Source organism: Zootoca vivipara, chromosome 16 (assembly GCF_963506605.1).
Source record: "Zootoca vivipara chromosome 16, rZooViv1.1, whole genome shotgun sequence".
Classification (NCBI taxonomy): domain Eukaryota; kingdom Metazoa; phylum Chordata; class Lepidosauria; order Squamata; family Lacertidae; genus Zootoca; species Zootoca vivipara.
Window position 1 is genome coordinate 21,581,847 of NC_083291.1, and position 26,790 is coordinate 21,608,636.

The 26,790-nt window shown below is 43.7% G+C and overlaps 1 protein-coding gene across 2 annotated transcripts in view; it reads right to left on the reverse strand.

The window, feature by feature from the left end:
* Positions 1–219: 219 nt before the first annotated feature.
* Positions 220–26,790, reverse strand: part of MFHAS1 (multifunctional ROCO family signaling regulator 1) — a 49,867-nt gene continuing 23,296 nt past the window's right edge. The window contains exons 2-4 of one of the 2 annotated variants that reach the window (XM_060269124.1): positions 10,796–10,855; positions 7,989–8,383; positions 220–3,246 (exon numbers count right to left, since the gene is read on the reverse strand). In XM_060269124.1, the coding sequence (XP_060125107.1) occupies positions 8,379–8,383; positions 10,796–10,855 (65 nt within the window). In that variant the 3' untranslated portion in view covers positions 220–3,246; positions 7,989–8,378. Of the gene's footprint in view, positions 3,247–7,988; positions 8,384–10,572; positions 10,856–26,790 lie in introns of both variants that reach the window. The other variant, XM_035140531.2, reaches the window with a different exon arrangement.

The following is a 26,790-nucleotide window of genomic DNA, read 5'->3' on the forward strand; positions in this document are numbered from 1 at the left end:
CCCCAGAGTCGGTCACGACTGGACCTAATGGTCAGGGGTCCCTTTACCTTTACCTAAACCTTCCTTAATAAATGAAAAGTACTGTTGTTCACATTTCACAATGCAAATTTGTAAAGTGTGGGAAAGAAGCCTGCTTCAACTTATTTACAGTATTTGTGGCCTGCACAGGCAAAAATACATACAGTATTACAGTTGTGTCAATAAATAGTCAGAGGAAACTCAAGTTGTAATTTTACTTTTATTCTCAAATTTTTGTCTTGGTGAGAATATTTCTTCTTCTTTTCTTTTCTTTTTCTTGTAAAAAAAGAAGTCTGTGCTGTAATATGGAGAATTAATAGATAAGCTATAAGTATAGCCCCCCATGCCCCTTGCTGAACAATCACCACCCATGTTACACACCAAACACCCCTTTTTTTGGCCTTCCAGAAGTGAATCAAAGATGGGTCAAAGAGAAGAGAATCTTTTGAGGAATTAAAAACAGCACACGTTTTCTTTGGCAGCACTGCCGTGCGTATCCAGGAAACAGCTTTTCCTGTCATGGAACCTAGGAATAGAAAACGTGACTGATTCCAAGGGCAATTCCCCAGAAGTTTTAAGAGGAATAACTTGATTGATTTTTTGTGCCTCACAGAGCAAAACCTCACCCTCTTCCCAGAAAAGCTGGCAGAGGTCTACCACAACAGGATCTTGTTGAGACACTCTGCCAGCCAAAATATCTTTGTCTGGCTGCAGTGTCTGTATTGAAATGTCCTGCATAGCAAAAAATAATAATGATTTTTTAAAAATTATATTTGCTCTAAAAAGTTCTCAGACAACTGCAGCAAGTGTTTCGCCTCAGTGCATTTTTAGTTAATAGCCTGAAAAACAAGGAGGACTAAATGCCACCCATGTTTAGGCTGACATCAGGAAAGAGTCAATCTCCCATTGCTGGCAAAGATCTACTTTAGCAGGTGCAAAACAAAACAAAAAACCTTCATTTTGGCCTTGAGAGGGAAAACTCATGTCAAGTTGTGCTCCTCCTGTCACAAGTCAGAGCTACCTAGAAAGTTGCGCTGAAGAATGAAGGTACATTTAGAAAACTCATCTCAACTAGTATTTGCCATAAATTCAGTGGCACTGAAGCCAGGTTAAGCAATGCTGTTTTGGCACTTTCCCACAGAATGACCAAGTTTTGCTCAAGCCTACTTAAGGCAAACCTAAACAATACATTTCTGAAGCCCAAACTATTTTACTAGGTGATGTTGCACCGAAATCTGCTTGTGAACGTCTTCTTAGCACATGCTCCTGATGCGCTAAGGTAAAATTAAGATCTGGGAATGTTCCGCTGAAATTCACACTAGACCTGAAATTGCCCACAAGACCCAAAATACAACAGAAAACTTCAGCTCATCCCCCAATTAACCTTCTTGTACACAACAGTTGTCAAATGGAGTCACTTTGAAGCGGGGGGGCTACACCATCTTTCAACACACACCTACAAAAATTAGCCCCTGGGATTCAAAAGCTCACTCATAACACCAGACACATTTGTTGATTAAAGTCTCCTTTTCAACCACTTTTCAAATGAGGTTTATCTCTTCCTCAGCTAAACTTATAATTCAACAGCTGTTTTATGACTTCCCCACGGAAATCCACCTCAAAGTTACATGTTAAAATGCCCCTACATTTTTTAAAAAATGTGATGTTTACTCATAAGAGTGGATATTACAGATTGTTGGCCTGCGTTTTTCAAACAAGGGAATAATCTCGAGGGCCAAGTAGTCTGGTTGCCTCTGCTCTGTGGCTTTCCTGAACCATTCCAGTAACACCGACAGCTTCCACTGATGCGCTGAACGTAGACTAATCTAGCAAATGTGGTACAAATGGTGCTCTAACCATATGGGCAGAAGGTGCTACCATTATCAGAATGGCTTAAAAGTGTTGTGCCATAACTATACATAACTCAGGCGATGTTTAAAGTGGGCCCCAGTTCTTTTGAAAACAAACCACGTTTTGTAGGACACTGCAGCGATCCCCACCCCAGCATGATGGACATTATGAATAAAGCCAGTGCGATCCATAGTTCTGGAACTGAGAAGGTCAACTTCGTTGCAACATGAGCTGCATTTTAGCTGCTAGTATTCCGGTGTGCTTAATTTCAATACACTGAAGGTAAACAGGGTCTAGCAATGAAGCCCAATCTTTGGGGCACATTGTCACCAATAGTTGAATTGCTTTCTCTAGGCTCCCAAGTGGCTGGGAGGACTGAGGTATGTCCATCTCCATGCTGCTCTTTGCTCCTTGTCAATTATTTCTGGCCTCAATTCAATTATTCAATTTTTTTCCTGGTCAATTATTCTTAGCATTGTTTAGGGATGAATGATTCCTGGCTTACTTCACAGCTGTCCACTCAACTGGATACTCCACAAATAAAGTTTAACTAAAGTTGTCTTCCCCCTCTCCACCACGTTGACCTGTTCCACTCACAAGAGGGAGAAAACTCAAAACCACATTTGCTTCTTTCAGGTACTGCTTCAACTGTTGTGTGGAGGGCAGAGGCATTCCCAGAAGAATCTGTGCTAGTGTTTATTTAGGTGGATTTTACAATGAAACTGCAGTGAAATGGAAGACTGTGTGTTTGTGTGTGTGTGATGTGTGTGTGTGTGATGTGCATGTGCACAAAGCAGGTGTTTAAACAATAGATACATACATGCATTATTTTGACATCACATCCAGAACCCAGCAGCTGATTTAGCACAATCTCCATGCCGAACTTTGTACCCAGTGTCAAATTAATTCTAAGCTGCATAGATAATTAAAAACTTAGAAAAATAAAGATTAACACTTAAAAAAACATACAAACAAACAAATTGCTGAACAGCAGTGAACTTCAGCAGTGATCCTCTTTCACATTTGACAGACTTGGAAACAGAGTGCCCCCGGTACTGCTGTCATCAATGGCAGCTGCGGCTTTTAAACTGCACATTGAACATAATCCCTGAGAAGTTTTTCAACCTACTCTGTTGGCAAGCAGCTCTTCACTAGAGAATGATCCTGAGGCTGAGGGTCGAGTGATGAATCCTTTAGTCCACCATTCATCTGCAACTTAATATATTACTTTAAAAACCATTTCACTTCTGGGGTTAAGTTATATGCTCAGTCCCTGGGAAAGCATCCATCTGAAGAGGTATTTTCCAGTTTTGATTTTATGTCCTTTTCCACAGCACATTACAGCCACAGAATTATTAATTTCTTCCTATGGGGAAACTAAAAGAAAGAACAAGAGGAAGTTTATATACAAGAAGCAAATCATAAACATTCCACATATTCATAATTGTCATAAGCAGAGCATTGCCTTTTAAGAGCAAAACTTCTCACATTATACTTCTCAAAGAAATTAGAGGGGTCTATCCATCAGACAAGGCGAATGTCCTAATTTGTAAAAACTTGGGAAGTTACCAGGAAGACTTAGGCAAACACCCCTGCTACAGTTCCTATAAAACAGTGTTAAAGGTAAAGGGGCCCCTGACCATCAGGTCCAGTTGTGTCCGACTCTGGGTTTGCGGCGCTCATCTCGCTCTATAGGCCGAGGGAGCCGGCATTTGCCCGCAGACAGCTTCTGGGTCATGTGGCCAGCATGACAAAGCTGCTTCTGGCGAACCAGAGCAGTGCACGGAAACGCCGTTTACCTTCCCGCCGGAGCGGTCCCTATTTATCTACTTGCACTTTGATGTGCTTTCAAACTGCTAGGTGGGCAGGAGCTGGGACCGAGCAATGGGAGCTCACCCCGTCTCAGGGATTCAAACCGCTGACCTTCTGATCAGCAAGCACTAGACTCTGTGGTTTAACCCACAGCGCCACCTGGGTCCCTTAACAGTGTTAAGGACATGTAAAGCCAATTCAAAACACACACACACACACACCCCTCTCCAAAACCACTTTTTTGTTTTTAGCATCCTCAGATAATGCTCACAGTTGGAGATCCCAGTTGCAGTCTCAAGCTAAGGGTGTGTGGGGTTGACCATCTCGAGTTTTAAAATAAGCCCTGTAATACTCTTCCCCCTCTTTGTGGCTGGTTATCAGTAGGTGGAGTGGAACTCACTTGCTGCTAGTAGATAGCGATGCATTCTCTGCCAGGCCTGGGATGACCAAGTCCTTTAGTAAACCACTGGCATATCTAGTTTCTGCTATCTTGGTAACCAGTGTTTCCTGGATTTCCACATAGCTCAGCAGCCTTGTTAGTGCTGAGCTGCTGACTCGAGGAAGTTCCTAACTTAACTGACAGAGGGCCCAAGGAGCCAAAAGACGATTCTCAGCGAAGCAGCAAAAAGAGAGGAAGTCATCATTCGCTCCCCAGGCCTCTAGGATGGCCAAACATAACCCAACAAATAGGAGGAAGGAAGAATGCTTCTTGTCTACAGAGCAACTAGCCTACATTCCATAGCAAGTATTTCCCTTTCCCCAAAGAAGCTCAAGGGGCTTTCAGGAGCTTATAATCAATATCCAGCTGATCCCTGATCCAGACCTTCTTATCCAGATTTTGTGGTGTTATAACTCTGCCTTGCTGAGATTTACTCAACTCCCTCCCTCCCTGCTGCCTCCAACACATTGAAGACAGCAAGCAGATGGAAGCCAGCCTTCAAATTCGCCTCCAAAGCAAACCAAAAGGAAACATAATTGGTGCAGGAAGAGATTGTTCCCTTAAGATTAAACTGAAGACAGGAGCATGTTTTCTAATGGGGAAAGAATGTTCATACAGTTGAAGATACTTGAATAAGAAGCATGTAGTTTGTGGCAAGCTGAAGCTCACAAACTGGGATACAGATTTGTCCCCACTCCTGTTCACCAGATCATAGAGTTAGAAGGGACCCCGAGGGTCATCTAGTCCAACCCTCTGGAATGCCCTCCCACCAGAGGTCAAAGAGAAGAACAATTACCAGACCTTTAGAAAGCATCTCAAGGCAGCCCTGTTTAGGGAAGCTTTTAATGTTTGATGGATTTCTGTATTTTGGTGTTCTGTTGGAAGCCGCCCAGAGTGGCTGGGGGAACCCGGCCAGATGGGCAGGGTATAAATAATATATTATTATTATTATTATTATTATTATTATTATTATTATTATTAAGGAATCTCAACTAGATCACACATGACAGATGACCATCCAACCGTCATGTATCAGCAGATAATGGGCAGCCTGTGGTGCTCCAAATGTTGCTGAACTACAACTCCCATCTTCCCCGTCCATTTGCCATGCTTGCTGGAACTAACGGGAGTTGTAGCTCAGCAAATATCTGGTGGGCCAAAGACCCCCCAGCTCTACTCTCCTGTCACCCATTTCCTTCTGCTTCAGGAAATCAATCTAAGTATTTCTGTCCCAAAGAATTTCTGAAGGAGGGAGGGATGCAATTTATATACAAATATTGCTTTCTTCTTCTTGCTGCTATGTGGTATTAGTGTGTTGGTTTTAGATTTGATTGGATTTAGCCGATTATGTTTGTGTGATTTTATATGCACTTTAATCTACCTTAGAACCTTTTTAAGGCAGGGTGCAATTTTATACCATTGTTATGGATGAGAACCACAAGATTCACCAGTATATGCTTAGATAAAGGGCACGGTTATTCTTCAGCAAGCAAAATTAAGCAGGGAAATCTGCATTTGCTGCGTTCTGGTGAATTGATGTCAAGCATTTATTAGTGAGAATTTTCTCCCCGACTCACCTGCCAGCTCCATCGCCCTCCCCACAAACTAAGCCAGGATATATGAAACATTTAAATTATTATCGAGGACAAAAGAGATCCACTTCTGTCTGCAGACAGCAAGGTTTCTGATCCCAAAGCCTGAGCAGAACCCAGACCTATACCAGGCTAACAAGACAAACTAAGCTTGCAGCTAAACTAGCCAGATAAGTATCTGCACACAAGCGCAGAACAAAAAGGCTGAGTAGACTTAGCTGACAATTTTGCTTTCCTTTCATGTGAGCAATTTCATTACACAGTAATGAATTTTTCTCCACCGCATTCATTTCCCCGCCCTCAATTGTACTGGTTATAAAGCAAGCGTCTAAACTCTCAGATAATAATTAGGAATTATTATATGTAAGGTTGTAAAGTTGTATCCATCTCACTTAATCAACAAATGCTTTAATTAGTAGGTGACAATTTTAAACTAAACGGATGGGGCTGCCTACTAGGAACACACCATGCATTGTGTAGAGGTCATTTTGCTTTTGACATTGCTGTCATACGGATGCTCTTTCTTTTCAACACTGAATAGCTTTTGCTTTTTAATTCTACTTTTTTGTTTACTTCATTATATCAAAAAACACTTAGTGAAGTTTCGCATACAAAATTAGTTAAATGTACTAGATTGCAAGTTTGTGGGCAGGGCTTGCCTTTCATTTTAAATTTTTGTACGCTACCTTTGTACATAGTATTATTATTAAATTGATGACCTAAGCAGTTGGTCATTAGAAGGCAGACAATTAAACAACTAAAATGCTGGAATCTGTGAGGTGGAGGTTGTGGCATTCAACAATATTTTGGTTTTCTGTCTATTTTGAAATAAAAAGGAGAAAAATCGAATCAAACTGCGCCCCAAATTGAGCTGTTTTATGGAATGAAATGCCTATGCATTTCTCCCTTTTTCCTCAACCAGTAATATATTTGTAATAAGCAGTAAGCCATGACAGTATCAAAACAAAAGACTATAGAAGGAATTTTGCTAAGGAAGATTAATTTGGGAACAGATTTTTTTGTTCTGCTGCTACTTAAAGAGGAAATACCAAGAGCTTGTGAGCAAAACAAAACAAAAAAAGCAATCACTAACATTACTAGAGAAAAATTTAACTGAAAAGCCAGAGCCAATTAAATTGTGGCTATTTTGGACCCCAATCATTATCTGACCAAGAATATTTTATCTCAGGCTTGTTCACACATCCATATATTATCACCTGGTCTCTTTCATGGCTCTTCAGTAAGTGTTTCCACTGAAAAGTACTGTTTAGAATTGACAACTGTAACATGACAATTTCTACCTGCAAATATTATCTCCAAGAGCTCACACATGCAAATAAACAAGTGATCTTTCTATGTTGTATGTAAACTTGCCCTGGAAACAAAAGGCAACCCTTAAGCCCAGTGGCATTGTGTGCGTGACACACAGTGTGCAAAATTATTAGGGGTGCAAAATTTCACCACCCAGTGCTGCCTCCATACAGCCATGCGCTTCCATTGCTGGGCTCTGTTGAAAACAGCTTCTCCATGTGAACCAGGAAGTGACCTCTCTAGCCAACAGAATGACTCTTCTTTTCTGTGGCTGTAATCTCCTGGGTGGCGCTGTTAGGCAGTTTAATGTGCATGCATTTCCCTCCCTCCCCCACCCGGGGTGTGGCCCCAGGCACTGGCAACCCACGCTATGCCACTGCTTAAGCCAGGGGTCCCCAGACTACGGCCCCCGGGCCGGATGCGGCCCAATTAGCCTCCCAATCCGGCCCGCGATGACCCCCGCCGCCCGCTCTTACGGCGCGCGGCGCGACGGCAATCTTCAAAATCGGCAAAAAATTGCCGAAAATCCTTTGTGCGCATGCGTATGGGCCTCTCCCGACCCAGAAGAGGTCATTTCCGATGCACTTCCGGGTCGGGGGAGGCCCATACGCATGCACACAAGCGATTTTCGGCGATTTTTCCCCGACCGTGTGCGTGAGCGCATGCGCACGGGCGCGCACTCCCCCGCCCTCCGGCCCGCTGCGCGCGCACTCCCCTGCTCTCCGGCCTGCCGCGCGGTCGGTGCGGCGGGCACCGGCCCGAAGCCCGGTAAGTCTGGGGACCCCTGGCTTAAGCCATATTTCCTATTGCTTTAATGGCAATCAAGAGATTAGCAGAGAAACTAAGGATATTCTCACTGCAAGAGTGGCAGGTCTCTTCCCTGCAGAAAAGGCCAACTGCAGGTGCCTTGCCCTTGCAAACCCAGAGTAAGCCCTGAGGAACACAGTGACAAAGTCAAAACTTACCCGAGTTGCCAACAGTTCCTTTTCAGCAGATATATCTTTTCAGCTACATCTGAATAGCGACCACGCCGAGAACAATCTTACATTCACCAATGGGTCCAAACAAGTGCACAATACAGGTCCACAGAGTACTCAATCCCAGCGCATCGCCGTCAGTCAACAATGCTTACGAAGCCATTAAAACCACCCAGAGTTTTCAGACTGTCGTGTATAAAAGTTCCAAGAGCAGCACAGGGTGAGGGTGCTTTGCTGTGTTTCTTGCTTCAATAAGCCTCCGGACAAAGTTCTTGGAAACACACCACTCCAACCCCAGCCGATGGTAAGGATCAATTCAGGCAGGCTACAGATTTGTGCTCCACCCCAGCGCACAGCCTTTCAGCACACCTGCTCCCATTAATCTGCGTGTTGGAAGAAGACAAAACAGAAAGTCTCACGGTTCACGGCGCTAAGGATCCCCAAACATATATTCACTGGCCTCCTGAATAGTAAAACCATTATCAAGAAAATCAGGACAGTTAGGCAATTCGCAGGGAGAGTGCCGTTGTGCTCACGTCTTACTGGCCGTCTTCTCATAGGCATCTGGTTGGCCAATGAAAACAAGATGCTGGGCTAGATATGCCTTTGGTCTGATCCAGCCAGGCTTTTCTTAGGCAAAATATGCATGTTTACTTGGCATGAGAAAGTGCCTGTCTGAAGCAGACTGCCTCTTCAATACAGCATTTAGTTTCCAACAGTGACCAGCCACTTTATCTCTGGGAAGTTCACACGCAGGGCATGATGATTACTGACAACCATAAGAACAGCCTGCAGGATCAGACCAGGGGCCTATCTAGCCCAGCATCCTGTTCTCATAGTGGCCAAGCATATGGTTCTAGGAAACCTGCAAACAGGTCCTGAGCACAAGAGCACTCTTCGTTCCTGCAGTTTTCAGTAACTGGGAATCAGAAGCATAGTAAAACACAGCCATTGTGGCTTATCCCGTTTGTCTGATCCTCTTTAAAGCCTTCCAAGTTTGTAGCCATCGCTGTCTCTTGTGGATGTGAATTCCAAAGTTTAAACCAGGGGTCAGCAAAGTTTTTGTGGCTTGGGCCGGTTCACGGTCCCGCAGATGCCATGGTGGGCCAGAGTGCGCACGTGCAAAAATGCTATTTCTGGCACGGAGGAGGCTTGTGCAGCTTCCCATTGGGAAGCTGTATCTGTACATGTCTATCATCTTCATCTACTACTTTGTTTGTTTATTAGTTAGTTGCTTCATCTAGCCCGGGGCAACCCAAAGCGACTTACAACCAAATAGACAGATAACAGACCCTACATAGATTCATTAAAAAACCAAGAGGAAAGAGAAATACATTAAAAACATCCCGCCCACTTCTAGAAGGCCACAGATAGTTAAAGGACTAAGGCCTGGTTATACAAAAAGGTTTTTAGGAAAGTATTTAGGAAAGCTGTTTGTTTGCTATGCAATTGGACATGCCTTAAGGTACTGCCAACCGAATTTTTCATCATGGTTCCTGAGCTCAAGGAGCACGGTTTTGCCTGTTTGGACATAATTGGACACAATTTTGAATAAAGATTGTGGAGTGGACCTTTCAAAACTGCACTGATTTTTTGCTTTCTTAAAATTCCTGAGCAATTCCAGGTACGAGGTTGCTAGTAGTGTCAAAATGTATTTGACAGGCAAATCTACTGTGAATCTCAGCAGAGGTTGTCTGAAGAATAACAGGACAATGTATTGGCTCATTTTATTAAAACCCAACCTTACTTAAGCTTATTAAAATCTAAATATGCACAAAGCCATTCCATAATGTTGCAATTTGAATAATGACCAACCATCAAGTTGCAATATTATTTTTTAAAATTCATAGATAATTTTATTAGGAGGTTTTTATGGTTTGGTGCACTGAAAACACAGGACACTACTGTACAGTATTAGGATCTTCGGACTTATTGACAGTTAAAACTGAATGTAAGTCACCTAGAGACAGCTCTGTGCTAGGCAATTACCAAATTTATTATTTACTTAACAATGGCTTCATAATTTATTTAATAATGGCTTTAATGACTTAATAAATCCTGGTATGTTATTGGAATGAACAAACATTTTTTAAATGAATGAGCAGCTGAAGCAAACAAACCTACGTTTGCTTTGCAGGATATTTCGAAACGGTTTGCAGAACCGCAACTTTCTTAATCCCAAATCTAAACTGGACACTACTTGTCCACTCTGTGTATTACTGACATAGTTCTTTCATGCACATGTCATCAGAGCAGTGTGGGCGCTGGTTCTCATGCAAAAATAAACCATGTGCCACTAACTGCGAGATGCTCCTTAGTGAGACTCTTTTTCTGCCGTGGTTGATGTTTGCCCAGAACAGGAGTTGCAAACGGATTTCAAAAGCACAGATAAATGGAGGCTTTAAAGGCGGAAATTCTGCAACATAAATAAGTAAACAAAACAAGGAACCCTCGTGAAAAACTCACCCTCCACCAAAATTCAGCTTTGCTGCAGCGATCTAGACTAAAAAACAAAAAACCCCAACACTGCAAATACCTTCCCATTCGCAAAAGGAAAACAACATAGCTGTACCTTTATTTCCCAAGCTGTGTTGTCCAGGTCCCACCAGTAATCAGAAACATCTCCGGGCTGTACATTTCCAAAAATGCTTAGCAAGGGCTTGTTCGATTAAGGGGTGTTTAGTGTGTCCTTATATAGGGGCAAAGGCAGGTGTCTTCCAGAGGTTACTTGGAACAAGGGCTGATCACTGTCGGTGTAGGGGGGTAAACCAGAGCTACATTCACTCGCTCATTACCGTTCTTCGGACAGATGATCTCAGTCACTCCCTCTGGCCTGGGTTGACTCAGCAATTCTCCTGCGGGAATAATAATAATAATAATAATAATTTATTATTTATACCCCGCCCATCTGGCCGGGTTCCCCCAGCCACTCTGGGCGGCTTCCAAAAAAACAGAAATTCTAAAATACAGAAATCCATCAAACATTAAAAGCTTCCCTAAACAGGGCTGCCTTGAGATGCCTTCTAAAGGTCTGGTAATTGTTCTCTTTGACCTCTAGTGGGAGGGCATTCCACAGGGTGGGTGCCACTACCGAGAAGGCCCTCTGCCTGGTTCCCTGTAACTTGGCTTCTCGTAATGAGGGAACCGCCAGAAGGCCCTCGGAGCTGGACCTCAGTGTCCGGGCAGAACGATGGGGGTGGAGACGCTCCTTCAGGTATACCGGACCGAGGCCGAGGAAACAAGGTAGAGGGCGTTAAGACAACCATGACACACCTTGCTTCAGGTCTTGAGTCACAAGAAGGGTAAGTTCCCAAGCATGTATAAGGAAAACACAACTCAAGCGATCAGATCATTAACTGCTTGAAGAGACATAACATAATGCAAAAATGTCACCCGACACAATTATCGTATTGACAAAGGTAAAGGTAAAGGGCCCCTGACCATCAGGTCCAGTCATGTCCGACTCTGGGGTTGCGGCGCTCATCTCGCTCTATAGGCCAAGGGAGCCGGCGTTTGTCCGCAGACAGCTTCCGGGTCATGTGGCCAGCATGACAAAGCTGCTTCTGGCAAACCAGAGCAGCGCACGGAAACGCCGTTTACCTTCCCGCCGGAGCGGTCCCTATTTATCTACTTGCACTTTGATGTGCTTTCGAACTGCTAGGTGGGCAGGAGCTGGGACCGAGCAACGGGAGCTCACCCCGTTGCAGGGATTCGAACCGCCGACCTTCTGATAAGCAAGCCCTAGGCTCTGTGGTTTAACCCACAGTGCCACCTGGGTCCCTTATCGTATTGACAAACTGAACGTCTAAAGGATTAGATGCAAGACAAAAGCAAGCAGCTGTCATCGCTTCCCCTCTCCAATCACCTGCACCACCAGACAGATGAACTCTAGAGATCTTTATCTAGAATCTGAACATTTAATGTGTGCACTCCCAGAGTCTAATGAAAGAAAGGCTACAGAGAGAAAGAGAGCTTGCCATTAGGATTTAGGAGTAGATGGGCTCTGACTCAATGAAGGCTTTAATAAATGAATTAAACTATACCTGCCATGAGCAGAATTGGTAAGAGCCAGACACACAGTGTCACACTTTAAACCCCTGCCTAGGTATGTTCTAGTGCAGGGGTGCACTGAATTCAGTCTTCCATCTCAACGGCCTCGGAAGAGAGCCATGGAACGTGAGAGAGGCCCTCCAGAGACCCTCTGCAATTGCACATGCCTTTGAATGCAAGCACTTTTCTTAAATTCTACTAGGGTAGGGATCCGACATTTGTAAGTTCCCCTAGGAAATTATCTATTTTCAGCCCAGACCTTTCTGTGCTAATGGCTTGCGACCATTTTCCCTCCTCAAATTACTGTTTCTTCAGTGAAATCACGGAGTAAATAAAAAAAAGGCAGTTGCCTGTTTCTAAGGAGCTGTTGAACACCTTTCAACCGTGTGGGAAGATAACAAGAGGGGGAAATAAATGAGAGAGACTATGGGATAGGTGAGTAAATGCAGACAGAAGAGGTGATTTTTGATGAGGAGGTTTCCCCAGGTAGGCCTGGTATCCAGATGCTGACATCTCCCTCCTATAGATATTTAATAATAATTCAAGGTCTTGATCTAAATATCCCCAATAACTGTAGGCTCTCATGAATGCATTCCAAATCTTTTGTTGTATCAGTTCTCTTTAGTTTCTTTGGGTTGCATCCAACACTGTTGTTACTTGTACACCCTCAAAATCTGCTCCAGAGGGCACAGGAAGAGGAGAGAACCAACACACAATTCTTCAACTCTTTCAAATGTATTTCAAACAATGTTATATAAGAAATACAGTAGCCAATCATTCTTATTAGCTGGTAATGAGTCACTATTTAGATCAGCTAATAATAACAGAATATGTGTACAATGCTTCCAGGTGTACATGACACTTTATAGAATAACTAGCTGGCCCTGCACGCGTTGCTGTGCGTTAGTCAGTGAAATGGAGGGTAATAGCCCCCCTTCAGATCCCCCTGAGCCTCAGAGTCCCCCTGAGTCGAGACGAGATACTGTGGAGAGGGCAGGTTTCATCCCTGTGTCTCCCCCCACCCTGTTCTGACCCATTACGTATCCCTGCTCCCTATTTGGCTCCCCCCCCCGCATCCCCTCCAGGCAGGCCCCTACCTCCACTTGGCAATGTTGGTTATTTGGTGGGGGCCTAAGGGTCTGATTATGGCCGCCTTGGTGGTTTCAGTTGCTTGGTTGATGATGTCATTTGGTTTGTGGGTGTGGCTTAGATTTCACAGGAAGGGAGGGGGTGGAGGAGAGTATTACGCCACTTGAGGGCGCTGTTTGACTTGGTGGAAAACCAGGTCTATACCTGCCCAGGTGTGTGATTTGAGGGATTTTTGTCCCCAGCAACACTCGGAGAGTGGCCTGGATCATTGTGTCAAAATTTCAGGACGATCGGTCAAGCGGTTACGGAGAAAAGTGGAAAACGCAGTTTCACGATTTTTACATTTATATATATATAGATAACAGCAAAGAAAAAGAGGGATTATGACCTAATAGCTCAGAGTCATGGGTTCGAGCCCCATGTTGGGCAAAAGTTTCCTGCATTGCAAGGGGTTGGGACAAGATGATCTTTCTGGTCCCTTCCAACTCTACAGTTCTATGATTTTATGACCTAATGAGCTTACAACCTGAAGTGCCATATTGGTGAATACAATGAATGGAGAAGGGAATAAATTTATGTGTCAGACATCAAGTGGGGGAGACTCAAGCTCAAATCTCAGCTTTGACCATGAATCTCACTTGATGTCTTTTGGGCCAGTCAATGTCTCTCTGCCTAACTTACATCACAGATTGTCATGGGTGTAAGTGAGGAGTGGGATGCAGGGGGAGAGAACATGCCATGTACAGTACACTGTGTTGCGTTTGTTAGAGGAAGGGTGGGACAAAATAGCATTAAATAGCACTGTTACAAGAAGGGGGGGATCCCCCTCCCTTATTCCCTAAGGAAAGAAAACAATAAAGACAGCAATATTCAGAGTTTGAAGATTCATGAGTTTAAAGGATGGAAGTTGCTGTTCACACAGTTTCATCTGATGTTCTGTGCTAAACAGGCCAGAACAACACCCCCAGCAATTCCTGCACCCAGCCCCACAACTTCCAGGCTGTGGAAACTTTTTCCCCCCCACAAGAAAGCAAACAGCAATTTAAAGATTTCAAAGGATGGAAAACCCTTCCACCTAATTTTCCCTCCAGTAGTTAATTACTAATTTGTACAGACTACTACTGTGACATTTTATTTCATGAAGCAATAATTAGCTTTATGTAGGGTTTGTTAATGCATTTTGCCACTTCTGAATAACCCCCCCCCCCAATGCTTACCCAAGGCAATATGAACGTTAACAGGTTGCAGACACAGCCTGCACTCTGGAGTCCCCATGAATAGGTGAGGGTAAAGAGTTCAATAAGGAGCATTAGTCATAAAAATGGAAAGCACATGCAATCCTAAAGGAGCCTGTCACACTTAAGGCTCAAAAGAAAACTTGAAGCGGGTGGAGACAGTTGTGGCAAGTCATAGATATTAACATGGTATGTGGCCCCAACTTTCCCCACATGCAACAGTCACCATTGGAACTTATCAGCTGTCTTTCCAACCGGAGAGCTCTGGCTTGCTCTCCCTCTTCTGCATTTCCATCCTCTCTTTTGTTCTTGCTCATATTAATGACATAAGCTGGCCTTGCAAATAAGCCCAGAGAAGCTACAAGCCGACAGACATTTCAAAAATCACGGAGGTCTCTACGTTGCCTGAGTTCAGGCTGTGTGTGTGTGTGAGAGAGAGATGTTAAGATCCCACAGGAAAGCAAAGGGAGGGAAGCACAAAAAAACAGTGTTGGGTGCACAACTTGGCTTCTTGTGACACTCAGCTTTCATTAAAAAAAGCAACACCCCAAATTCCTAGTCCTTGCAGATGTAAAGATATGCTTGAAAGTGGTCCTTTCCAACAGCATGCACACACACACAACCTTTCCAAAGGTCATATTAATCTCAGGTTTGGGAAGGTCACATCACTTTGGGTGGGGTGAGGCTTGTGTTTTGACAAGATGATCAAGGGTCCTCTGAGCTCTCTCTCCCTCTTAATTAAAAGATAACTAAACTGCAACTTCAAGCAGCTGATTGACTGTGCTTGGCTGCCTTTCTTGTGAAAATGTGGAACAATGGGGAAAATTGCAATTTGGGGGGGGGGGGAGATGGCTGCCCCACCCCCTGGCCACTTTGTCAAAAGGTATGTCTCCCCTCCCAAAAGTGAAATTTATTTTACCAGCCCACCCTCCCAACTCTCTGATATTCTCCCCCTCTAACAGCTTGGAGAATAACAAATGGTCCTATGAAAGGGTTGTTGTTGTTGTTGTGTATGTGTGATTATCCTCGGTTTCTCTGAGCAAGATTTTCCGTAGTTAATGTAGTAGACTCACCCTCATCCCTACTTGCAGAAGCAGAATAATACAGTGGTGCCTCGCTAGACGAAATTAATTCGTTCCACGGGTCTTTTCTTATAGCGAAAAATTCGTCTAGCGAATCCCATAGGAATGCATTGAATTTTTTTGATTTTTTTTTGCCCATAGGAACACATTAATTGAATTTAAATGCATTCCTATGGGAAACCGCGATTCGCTGGACGAATTTTTCGTAAAACGCATTCGTCTAGCGAGGTAACCTCCGCTCGAAAAATCCTTTCGTTAAGCGGAAATTTCTGTAGCAGGGCATTCGTTAAGTGAGGCACCACTGTATATTGATTCATTCCCACAAACAAGTTTTAAAATGCATAATAAATTAAGCAGAATCAATAGTGCCAATCTGCTCAATCTGCATAATTTATACTGGGGGGGGTGAGGAACCTGTGGCACTCCAGATGTTGCATCATGCTGGCTGAGGCTGATGGGAGTTGCAGCCCAACATCTGGAGGGGTATAGCTTTCCCACTCCCAATTCGCACGGACCACAGAAATCCACTTTTAATTTGCAGGATTTTTATATTTGCAGCACAGAGTACTCATAACCCTGCCTACCTTATTAGGCATAATATTCTCGAAGCTATGAACATGAGTTTGACCAAACTGCGGGAGGCAGTGCAAGACAGGAGTGCCTGGCGTGCTATGGTCCATGGGGTCACGAAGAGTCGGACACGACTAAACGACTAAACAACATTGAGTCATTAGTGTTACATATAATCTATTGCAGGGGTGGCCAACTTCCAAGAGACTGCGATCTACTCACAGAGTTAAAAACTGGCAGTGATCTACCCCCTTTGGGGGGGGGTTCAGGTCGAGGTTGTTGAGCTGTTTTTTAGGAAGTAAAGCCCTGTTTTCGGGGCTTCAGGGCAAAGATGTAGAGCTTTTTTTAAGGGGAGCCAAAGTTGCTGAGCTTCTTTGGGGGGAGCCAGTGATCTACCACAGACGTCCAGTGATCTACCAGTAGATCACGATCTACCTGTTGGACATGCCTGATCTAATCTATTGTATGCAGAGGGAGCGGGTGCAGATTCTTCTCCTGCTGCCATGTTTTTGCATTTTTTCTTCTGTATTTCCCTTGCAATTCTGAAAAGTGCAGTTGGCACCTTGGCCAGAATTTGTTTGCTTATTTGATTTTCATACTGCTCCTCCTCCCCACTGGGAATCTGGACATGCCAGTGACCTATATGCTGAGCATGACGATATGTTCTGGTGGCGGACGCCACATACAATTTAAGACGAGTTTAATAACAGTGGCGTCTGGGATGACGACCACAATGATTACATTTCTGAGTAGCATGCTGCACCCTTATTTGTTTCTCTGTGGACCATTTCCCCAATCACATTACCAAGCCTACCACATGCCCGAGTAATCAGTGCCAAGCATTATATAAACTCATCCTTTAAAGGGGGGGGGAATAACAATTTTCCTGTTCTGCTGAATTAAGCCCCAGTGGAGTCCAAGAGGAATTAGAAATGTTCTGCAGATCAAAGTCAAGAAAGGTCACATTGCCAGAAGGAACTCTTGGCTCCTTTTCCTCTCAATGCATTAAGGGAAAGCAGGGGGACAAGGGCAGGAAAGAGAGACGGTGGCACACACGCACACGCACACACACACACCCCTCCATCTTTTTTCACCGACTAGACCTTTTGCAACCCGTCTGTGTTTGGATAGTACATTCTTTCTGAGGCATGTCACACACAATTGGAAACCCCAGCCCCTGACTGCAAGCCCTTTCATAAAAATGAGAGATAATACAGAAAGTGAAGGAGCTCTTCTATTGCCAAGAAATAGTCTCCCTCTAACCCACCCACCCACCCACAAAACACCCCAAGAACCCAGAGGTACAGACTGAAATGTTTTTTTGCTCTTTCAACACTGAGATACCAAATTGTTTTACTGCTTTCATTTTTGCATGTGGAATTGTATTGACTTTTTAAACTGCTGTGCCTCTCGTAAGAAAGGGGGGACAGAAAGCAATATTATAGTATGCCAGGGTTTCCTAAAGCGGTCAGTACTGATCCCCTGGTGTTGATGGGACTGTGCTGGGGATGATTAAAGATCTGGGGCTGACAGGGGCTGAGGGGTGGGAAAGAAGTTTACGAGGCATACTGAAAAAAATTAATTAGGGATTATGAGCCTCAGAAATAAAGGGCATGTACAGAGTTCCTTCTCAATGAGGAACTTCTGCATTTAATAAGATGATTCCACAAAACAACCGCATCAGACCATTCTGCTTTGCTGCTAAAAAATTGTGTACACAGATACACTTTTACTTTTTATGACCGTATTTCACTTTTTAAACATTTTTTGATTCCTAGTGATGTCGACTGAAGATTAGTACTGTAAGTGTTGATTATATGCTGATATTCCTTGACTTTATTCCATTTACATTCCTAAGATTCTGGATAAAGGATGACTTTATCAACTCATCAAGGGGTCCATGAACTCAAAAGCTTGGGAAACCCAGTTATAAACAAACAAAATGGGCGAGCCACTTCAGTGACTGACCTCTTGGGAGCCAGTCCATACATCCATATTCAGTACCTGTCTTACCAGCATGAATGAGCTCATCGCAAATCCATCGCCACAAACAGGACTCTCAATGATATTAAGAGACATTCCAGTCCCTATCAACTTTTCTGGGTGTGGGTCAGAATATCTGCACTTAGGCCAACCACATTATATGGAAAATTGAGAAAATGAGTGTCTGAACTGCATGGATGGAGCCAATACTGATGGCTGTTTCGAGTAACTTGTGGAGATTCAGCATATGGAATAAAAAGGGCCTGTTGCTGGTTATAATACAGCAGAAGAGTGTCTGTACAGGAATTATAACTTACACACATAAGCACACACTCCACTATGACCCTCCTCTCCACTACACACACATTGCACTGCAAAATTATTACATTTTACAACTAGTAAACAGGCAGGGCAATCACGCTGCCTCAAACTGTACTGCTTGTACCAGCATGTGAAAATGCCTCTCATCCCAAGGGAAAATGCTGTTTGAAAAGCTCTAGGTTGGACTTAAGGTAATTGCCAGGCCACGCAATTTTGCCAATGTTGATAATGTATTATGTAACTGATTTAGAAAGCACTTATTGCTGATGACTGAGCAAGGTCACCAGACTCTTCAGCTGAGCTGCTTCTGTCCTGCAAGAATGTCCGTACAGAGAGTGGAAAACAAGGTAGAAATGAATTATGGGGAATATAAAATTAATGCAAAGAGGATAGAGATGCAATTATATTATCCACCCACTTATACAACAGGAACTCCACAAGAGACTGGTTTTTCTCCTCCACCTCCTGCACCCTCCCCCCCGGCCAAAAAAGTGAACCAAAATTTTAAAAAACCCTGCTCCACATGTGCCCAAAGCAAAAGGTGTTCATTAACGACCATAATCACAGTTAATAATTTTACTAAGATCATAAGCTAGAAACAATTGTGTACCTACTTAAATATATGGTTTTAGATACGCTGGAAGCTGCCCAGAGTATCTGGGGCAAGCAACCCAATCAGATGGGCAGGGTACAAATAATAAATTATCTTTCTTTTTATTACTTTAAGATGGTGATGACCTCCCCATGCAGATTGAAGGAACTGCGCTGACAGATGAAAGCCGGGGTGGGGTGGGGTATACTGTTTTACATCATGAATGTTACCTCAGTGCATGATCAATTTCTGATCAGTGTCAGACACCTCGCCTCATGACAACCCTGGATTTCTCCAGGTGGGTTGAACCGAGGCGATCAGGGCCGGTTCCACTGTCCAAATCAGTGACGTCTGGAACAGATTGGGCTGCCATCGACTCAAAAGGCTGCCCAGCGTTACTGAAATGCAGATTTAAAGAAACTGCTCCAGTTTCTTCTCTCCTCCTAGTCTATCTTCAATCCCAGGTTTAGGTCTCCTCTTCCTGCCTTGGGACCTCTGTAGTTTTGGCCTCACCCTTTTCAATCCTCAGATGCGTCTTTTCCCCCCACAAATTTAAGTTCCCAAAGCTACAGATGAAGAGCATGTGGTTAAAGCAATGATCATTTCAGGAATGTGTACGGGCCCATTCAAGAACATAGTCTTGGGTGCAGTAGAACTCATCTCCCTGAGCATCTCAGTTTTCATTTGTTTTGAAAGTTATCCTTTATGGCTGCACAGGTATGCCTCCAGGTGAAACCAGACTACAGCTGACGAAAATTTCAAGTGAGTTTGGGGGACGGGGGCTTCAGTGCTCCTGCAAAACTACTTACTCATCCTCATGTCTAGCAGAAGCAGAATTATTCTACAACTTTTAGCATTTTGCATAAGTTATGCTAAAAGCATGCATACTTGGTGTAATTTATTCAGAAGTCATCTTTCTGCCTTGCCCTAATTAACACACATATATGTAAATTACAGAGCATGTACTGGCCAGAAGGAATCTTTGCTGCACTGGACGTAGCAACAAGAAGACATTCTGGCACCCAGGGCAGAAATTCCAAACCACCATTTTGCCACACTGGTAAAAAATAAAATCTAAATAAATGTTTTGTTGGCATTTAAAGGATACCCCAAAATATCTGTCTGCAGCAGGCCGCTCCTCACTGTGCCTAAAGATGTAATTGGTACAGCGTAGAGCAAAATATTGAAAGGAACTGTAGGAAAAGAGGCAGCTCTTCCTCCCCGCCAAATCTCAGATTGTCTTTGCTGCATCTAGCTGCAGCACCACTGAAACAAGTAACATCTTGGAACTAAATCAATGTGTCAGGGAACCTGTTTATGTCCAGGGGCACAGCTGCCCCTTCCAGTTTCAGCAAGTCATGGCAAGTTATCCTCAGACATTCATCATTTATGACCAAAGTCGCTTTCATACTGCATCACCAGCTGTAATGTTTATCACTGAAGATGAACTGGAAAGGTGCAATAGGAGAGAGGGAGAGAAAGGGGGGGGGATTCTGAGACCAAGCAAAATACAAGTGGAAGGACCCACCGGACCTCACAGGGAGAAAATAGGTTCTGAGAGAAATGGGGTGCTCATAGTCAAACACACCACTGCTGCTTGTGCGTATGCAGCCTGTAAAACATCTATCTAATGAGCACGCACATAAAAAGGCAGTGTAAACAGAAGAGTCCATTTTGAAGCTATTTAAAAATTGTTTTATCATTTAATGGCGTTGGGGAAAGAGGCCATTTTATGCCCCCCTTTTATAAGAGCTAATTTTGCTTTCCTTGAAGTAGTACTAAGAACTTCCAGCCTTTAAAGGATTTCTGCATCTTAGTCATTACTATAGGCGACCTGAGAACAGGGGTGTGGCAGGGGATGTTTGGGGCATTGGACAGAGGGGATGTTCAGTGCTGGGAAAGGGGTGGGGTGGGGGAGAAGGGGGAGACAGATTCATCATACCTGGGGCTCTTATCCACAAACTAAACCAGGAATTCATTCCAAAGTCCCCCTCTCTTCTCTTGGACGACACCACCGTTCAATCAGGGAGGACACAACTACAGTAGGGATTGAGTTCTGCTTCCTAATCTTTCAACCTCTGTTATCCAAGGTGAAAAGCATCACCAAGGTAATGATTAGCAGTGGATCCATGACTACACCACACAGTTACCAAGAGACAAGATCTGTGCGCACCAAGACTCCAGAAATTGTTCTAAAGCTCATTATCTTGGAGATTGACACTGGCATTGCAGGCCCCCGATGACATTTTCATGAGTTCTCCAGACATAAGGGAGTACTGGCATGAACACACCCATTTCTTTAAAGGTAACAGAAGCAGCAGCCCTGAATATAAATGGCAGGTCAACTTTCTCCTCCAACTACCCTTTCATAACCTGAGACACAATCTAACCTGCAGCACAACCATGCCACATAACTGTTATGAGACTGTACTGCTTCAGATGACGGAAGATGAGATGGGTGTCCTCTGTGTTCTCAAAGTGTTCTTCGACACTCCCATGGACTGCAAGAAGATCAAACCTATCCATTCTGAAGGAAATCAGCCCTGAGTGCTCACTGAAAGGGCAGATCATGAAGTTGAGGCTCCAATACTTTGGCCACCTCATGAGAAGAGAAGACTCCAAGGAAAAGACCCTGATGTTGGGAAAGATGGAGGGCACAAGGAGAAGGGGATGACAGAGGACGAGATGGTTGGGCAGTGTTCTCGAAGCTACTAACATGGGTTTGACCAAATTGTGGGAGGCAGTAGAAGTCAGGAGTGCCTGGCATGCTCTGGTCCATGGGGTCACGAAGAGTCAGACACGATTAAACGACTAAACAACAACAAGAACAACTTCTTCAGACTGCAGATTGGGGATGCTGGATCTGAAAGCCCCCTTGGAAAACTAGCAAGTCATTGCCCAACCCCCCCAAACCCCAATTCCAGCCTGTGATCTTAGAACAAAGAGCAGCTCATAAATCATTTTCTATACAGATAAATGAAATTTCAAGACTGCCATGGCCATGACAGTTGCAGTATTTTGCAATGTACATGGGTGATGCATTCTTAGGGAGGCCGGGAAAAGAGACATTATGGTAGGCAGGAGTGTTTTTCAAATTATTTACCATCTCACATGCACTTTCTGTAACAGCCTACCCCAACCTGGTGCCCATCAGATATTTTGGACTACAACTCTCATCGGCCCTAGCCAGAATGGTCAGTGATGATGGGATTTGTAATCCAAAACAAATGGAAGGCACTACGACAAGGAAGATTGCTCTATACATAATGCAATCAATGTGCTGGAGAAACAAGCACCACTATGCTTCTGCATTAGTGTTAGAGGACTGGCTAAATGCATGCAATAATATTGCCACTTAAAGGCTTTTCACATTTCTCATTGAGTTAAGTGCTCTCTCCCCCTTTTCTCTGTACAGTCAAGTTAATGGAGCAGCTCTGTATTATCTTTCCATACTATCTCTGTGTCGTTTTGTACTCTGCACTGAATTCAAAGACTACAAGTTGGATGGTGGAATTATCATTGAAAGTGGTAACTCTTTGGTAACTCTCCAAGGACCCGTTGATTCCCTAGAACAGAGTTTGAAGAGCCACAGGTCTATCGTACTCTGAAAGTCGGCATAGTTCCCACTGAGGAGGTAAAACCAATACAGTCGTACCTTGGTAGTCAAACGGAATCTGTTCTGGAAGTCCGTTTGACTTTTGAAATGTTCAGAAACCAAAGAGCAGCTTCCAATTGGTTTCCGATTGCACAGGTGCACCAGAGACAATAGGGGAAGCTGCGCTGGATGTTCGGCTTCCAAAAAAATGTTCGAAAACCAGAACACCCACTTCTGGTTTTCGATCATTCGAGAGCCGGAACGTTTGACTCCCAAGGCGTTTGGGAGCCAAGGTATGACTGTATCTGTTCTGTACCACTTGCAGAGACCTGCTCCCCCCCCCCCCACAAGCAAACCCCTCCACAGAAAGCTAAAATTGTTTTGTATGGAGTCTCATTCAGAATGATTCTACACCCCACTCCCAACTGGAAACTAGGAATTAATGTCTGGTACCCTGTTTGAGAGTGGCTACATCTGAATCCCTTCCTTGCCATCTCTAGCCACCTGAAGCAAAATGAGAAGCAAATAAAATAACTGAGCTCTGAATCTTCCAATTACCAGCAACGCTCTACATACCCAATAATGAAAAACATTGTGCACCATTCATTAATTATGGGTGAAGTACACAGCTGTTTCCACCTCTCTTTATTGAGGAAAGGAAAGGGAGAGGAGTACAGAAAAAAAGCTTGCCCTTCAGTCACCTGTGAGGTAGCAAGTGATACTCTAAGAGGCCTTGAAAGTTCACACACAGATCTTTAAACTTTAATAGAACAGTTGCTTAAGCACAGGTAACATACACCTGCCTCAGCGGTTACATTTCACTTTCTTCAGGAAGCTAATGGATAATAAGAACTCTGTAATATTTCCTGTAAATGGGAGGGAATACAAGAGCACAGAAGGGAAGGATGTAGGCATAACTCAGGATGTGCTGGTAGTTTTTCATGCTACAATTACTGTTTTACGACTGGAGTTTTTAAGGTTGTATTTTATTATTTGAAGTTCACAAAGTGCCCAGAGAACCATGCTACCGGGCAACCTACATAAATATCACAAATAAATAAATCAAGGCACGGCACCTTACAAATACAGGGATGAGCCCGGTCCCCGCCTTTCCAGGGATGGGAGGCAGGTTTTGGCATTGTGCTTGCCTCAAAAAAGGTCTGCATTAAACACTGGTTACATTCAGGGACCCAGGTGGCGCTGTGGGTTAAACCACAGAGTCTAGGGCTCTGAAGGTCGGCGGTTCAAATCCCTGCAACGGGGTGAGCTTCCGTTGCTCGGTCCCAGCTCCTGCCAACCTAGCAGTTCGAAAGCATGTCAAAGTGCAAGTAGATAAATAGGGACCGCTCTGGCGGGAAGGTAAACGGCGTTTCCGTGTGCTGCTCTGGTTCGCCAGAAGCAGCTTTGTCATGCTGGCCACATGACCCGGAAGCTGTCTGTGGACAAACACCGGCTCCCTTGGCCTATAGAGCGAGATGAGCGCCGCAACCCCAGAGTCGGACACAACTGGACCTGATGGTCAGGGGCCCCTTTACCTTTACATTCAGATGAACATATCTCATCTTAATAAACCAAGATATGTACGAGTGCTTTTGCCATACAAGCAGTCCCTTCAGTATTAACTTGTTTTTTTGGGGGGGGGGGAACAGGAAGCTATAGTTTATGGGAGATTTCCCAGTTTGCATGAAGGGCTTGGACTAACCCCCTTTGAGAAAGAATCACCAAAACCTGCTCATTTTATCCAAATTTGGTTATTATTCCTCAGCTTTGGAGACAAACATCATTTTCCTCCAGTTTCAAGGAAAAGAGTCCTGCTTATGGCATGTATATTCCTCTCGCTTTTGCCTCTGGTAATCAGGTTTGGCAAGTTTTTGAACTGTTTCGGTACGAACGTTTCATGCTGCCTCTGATAGACACCACGAGAAACAATGCTTCTCTCAAATTACTTTGAACTTTCTTAAAAAAAAACCAATCAACTGTCTCTCGTAATAAACATAAGGTGAGACGTTCATAGTGGAAACAAGTGACAGATCTGATTGTCTATTTTGACGACATAATACTGTGAGGAAGAAGAAGGTAAGAATCTAAAAATATGCTTGGACAACTTTTCAGATCACAATTTTCAGATTCTTGCTCTTAATGTATTCAATATGCTGGGAGCACTAATTCCAACAGCCTAATCTCCAACTATGGAATGCGGTCTTGAATAATTATTACAAAAGAGAAACACCAGCCGCTTATTGTAGGTATTCAACCCACCACATGTGAGCCACACACGTGCCTCACAAGTAATGAGAGACACAAAACTCAAACCGTCTTATTTACAAACTGTGACATTCACGCTGCATTCTAAACCTCTTCATTGTTCTCATATGGAATCAAGATCAGCTCAGCTCACAGATGGGGGCCAATCTTAATTAATGATGCTTGGCATTGTTCTATTATGTTTTATCACGTTACTGTTATTTGTTGTTGGTAAGCCGCTTCAGGATTCATTTGAACGAAAGTGGCTCAGAAATACAACAAACCAAATCAAAACATTTATAACAGTGCTATTGCACGGCTCCAAGTTCTCCTTCACGTATTTTAGTAAACATTACAACGGGGTAAGCCTGACCTCTAGACCACAGAAAGGGGCCTGTGACTGAGAGAGAGAAACTTGTCTAGGGTCAACTCGATGAAATCTGAACCAGGTATTTCCTGGCTCCCAACTCAGTCTCTCAGCCCCAAACTGCCCTAGTTCTCTGAAACAGCAACAGTGCTAATAGCAGTCCCAACAGAAGAAATCTGCTTCTCATTACGTCTGTTTGAATGGTTTTTGTAAAGGAATGTATTATGGGGACGGAGCAGGCAAAGAGGTAGCGCTTGTCATCCATACCTATGGCATCTCAGTTTCATCATAAAGAGCAGCTTAACATTAATTAATGCAACTGCAAAGAGTACAGATTCCATGGGTGGTACCCAGTGTTTTCCTCCATGTGTTTAAGGAGCTCCTGTTCACAGGATCTTATATCTGAATGCAACTCTCCTTTGATGAATGGAGGTTCCTCCCGTGCACCGTGCAAAACATTGTGGTAGATAATGCCATATGCCTGCAATAGATGTTTTGTTTTTTGAAAAAAAAACATTGTGACTTCCTAATAAATGTTGATTGTTGGGGAAGAGCTTTGATTCCCCCCCCCCCCCTGAAAGCATCAAGGGAGTGTTTCTTCCCAGAGAATGCTTGGAAGGCACATGATTAAAATCTACTGCTGAAGCTAACCAGGACTTGTCCCATATGCTGCCCGGATGGGAGACCACCTGGGGTACTGCATGCATTGCAAGGCACTTTCTGAGCTGCTCAAACATGAGCAGGGTGTGAGAAGTGGCATAAATAAAGGCAGATCTAAGTATACAGAACCAAAATAACTGTGTAGGAAGTCTTCCAAAGTGATACTTATTGGAATGAGATCAACATTGCTTTTGTCAATGTATTATTTCCACCTCCATCTGTTGAAGGAAAATGTAGTGTGTGTTGCTTTGGCTTTCACAGATGGGCTTTTAGAGAAATGCTAGCAAGCGAGAAATTAATGAATCTTAAAATAGGGAGGAGTGTGTGCGTAATCTAGTAGGGATAAGCAGAATGCAGGTTTAGATGAGACTGCAAAATTTAGAGGTAACATAGCACAACAAACATGAAGTTGGATGCCACTGGCCTGGACATTTAGTTTCAGTCAATGCACTCGTCTCCCTCAAAATAAAACCAACAGGCACTGGGGGAGATCTAAAAGGGGCATTGAGATTTAAAAGCAATTTAGAAGTTTACCATGAAAAAGTGGCAAGTAATAGGAGGCATTTCAGAAAGTAGCATTAGAGAGAACAAAACTGAGCATAGTAATGCAAGGTGTTTTTTTTTTAAATGACTACTGCCCTCTCATCACTGTGGTACAGTATTATTGGTAAGGGTAACCTCGTCCTTTATATTTGACTAAGCATTTAAGAGTCTGCCCAACGAAGCCCTGTAAAAATGTAAATCTATATGAAAGACAACAACACTGAAATTGCTGAAAACTGGAGGCTTGAGAAACTAGCTGATTCTAAAGCAGAACCCAACATTATGAGTGAAGCTTCATTTATGTTTATTGAGGAGTGGAGGGAGGCCAGCTGTTTCCCATAGCATACGTAGCAACACCATGTAAAGCCAGAGCCCTATTCTCATGACATGCTGAGGGTGAATGGAGGAGAAGAATGTGCAGTTGGTTGCATACTGGCACAAAGTCGACTAAGTGCACCC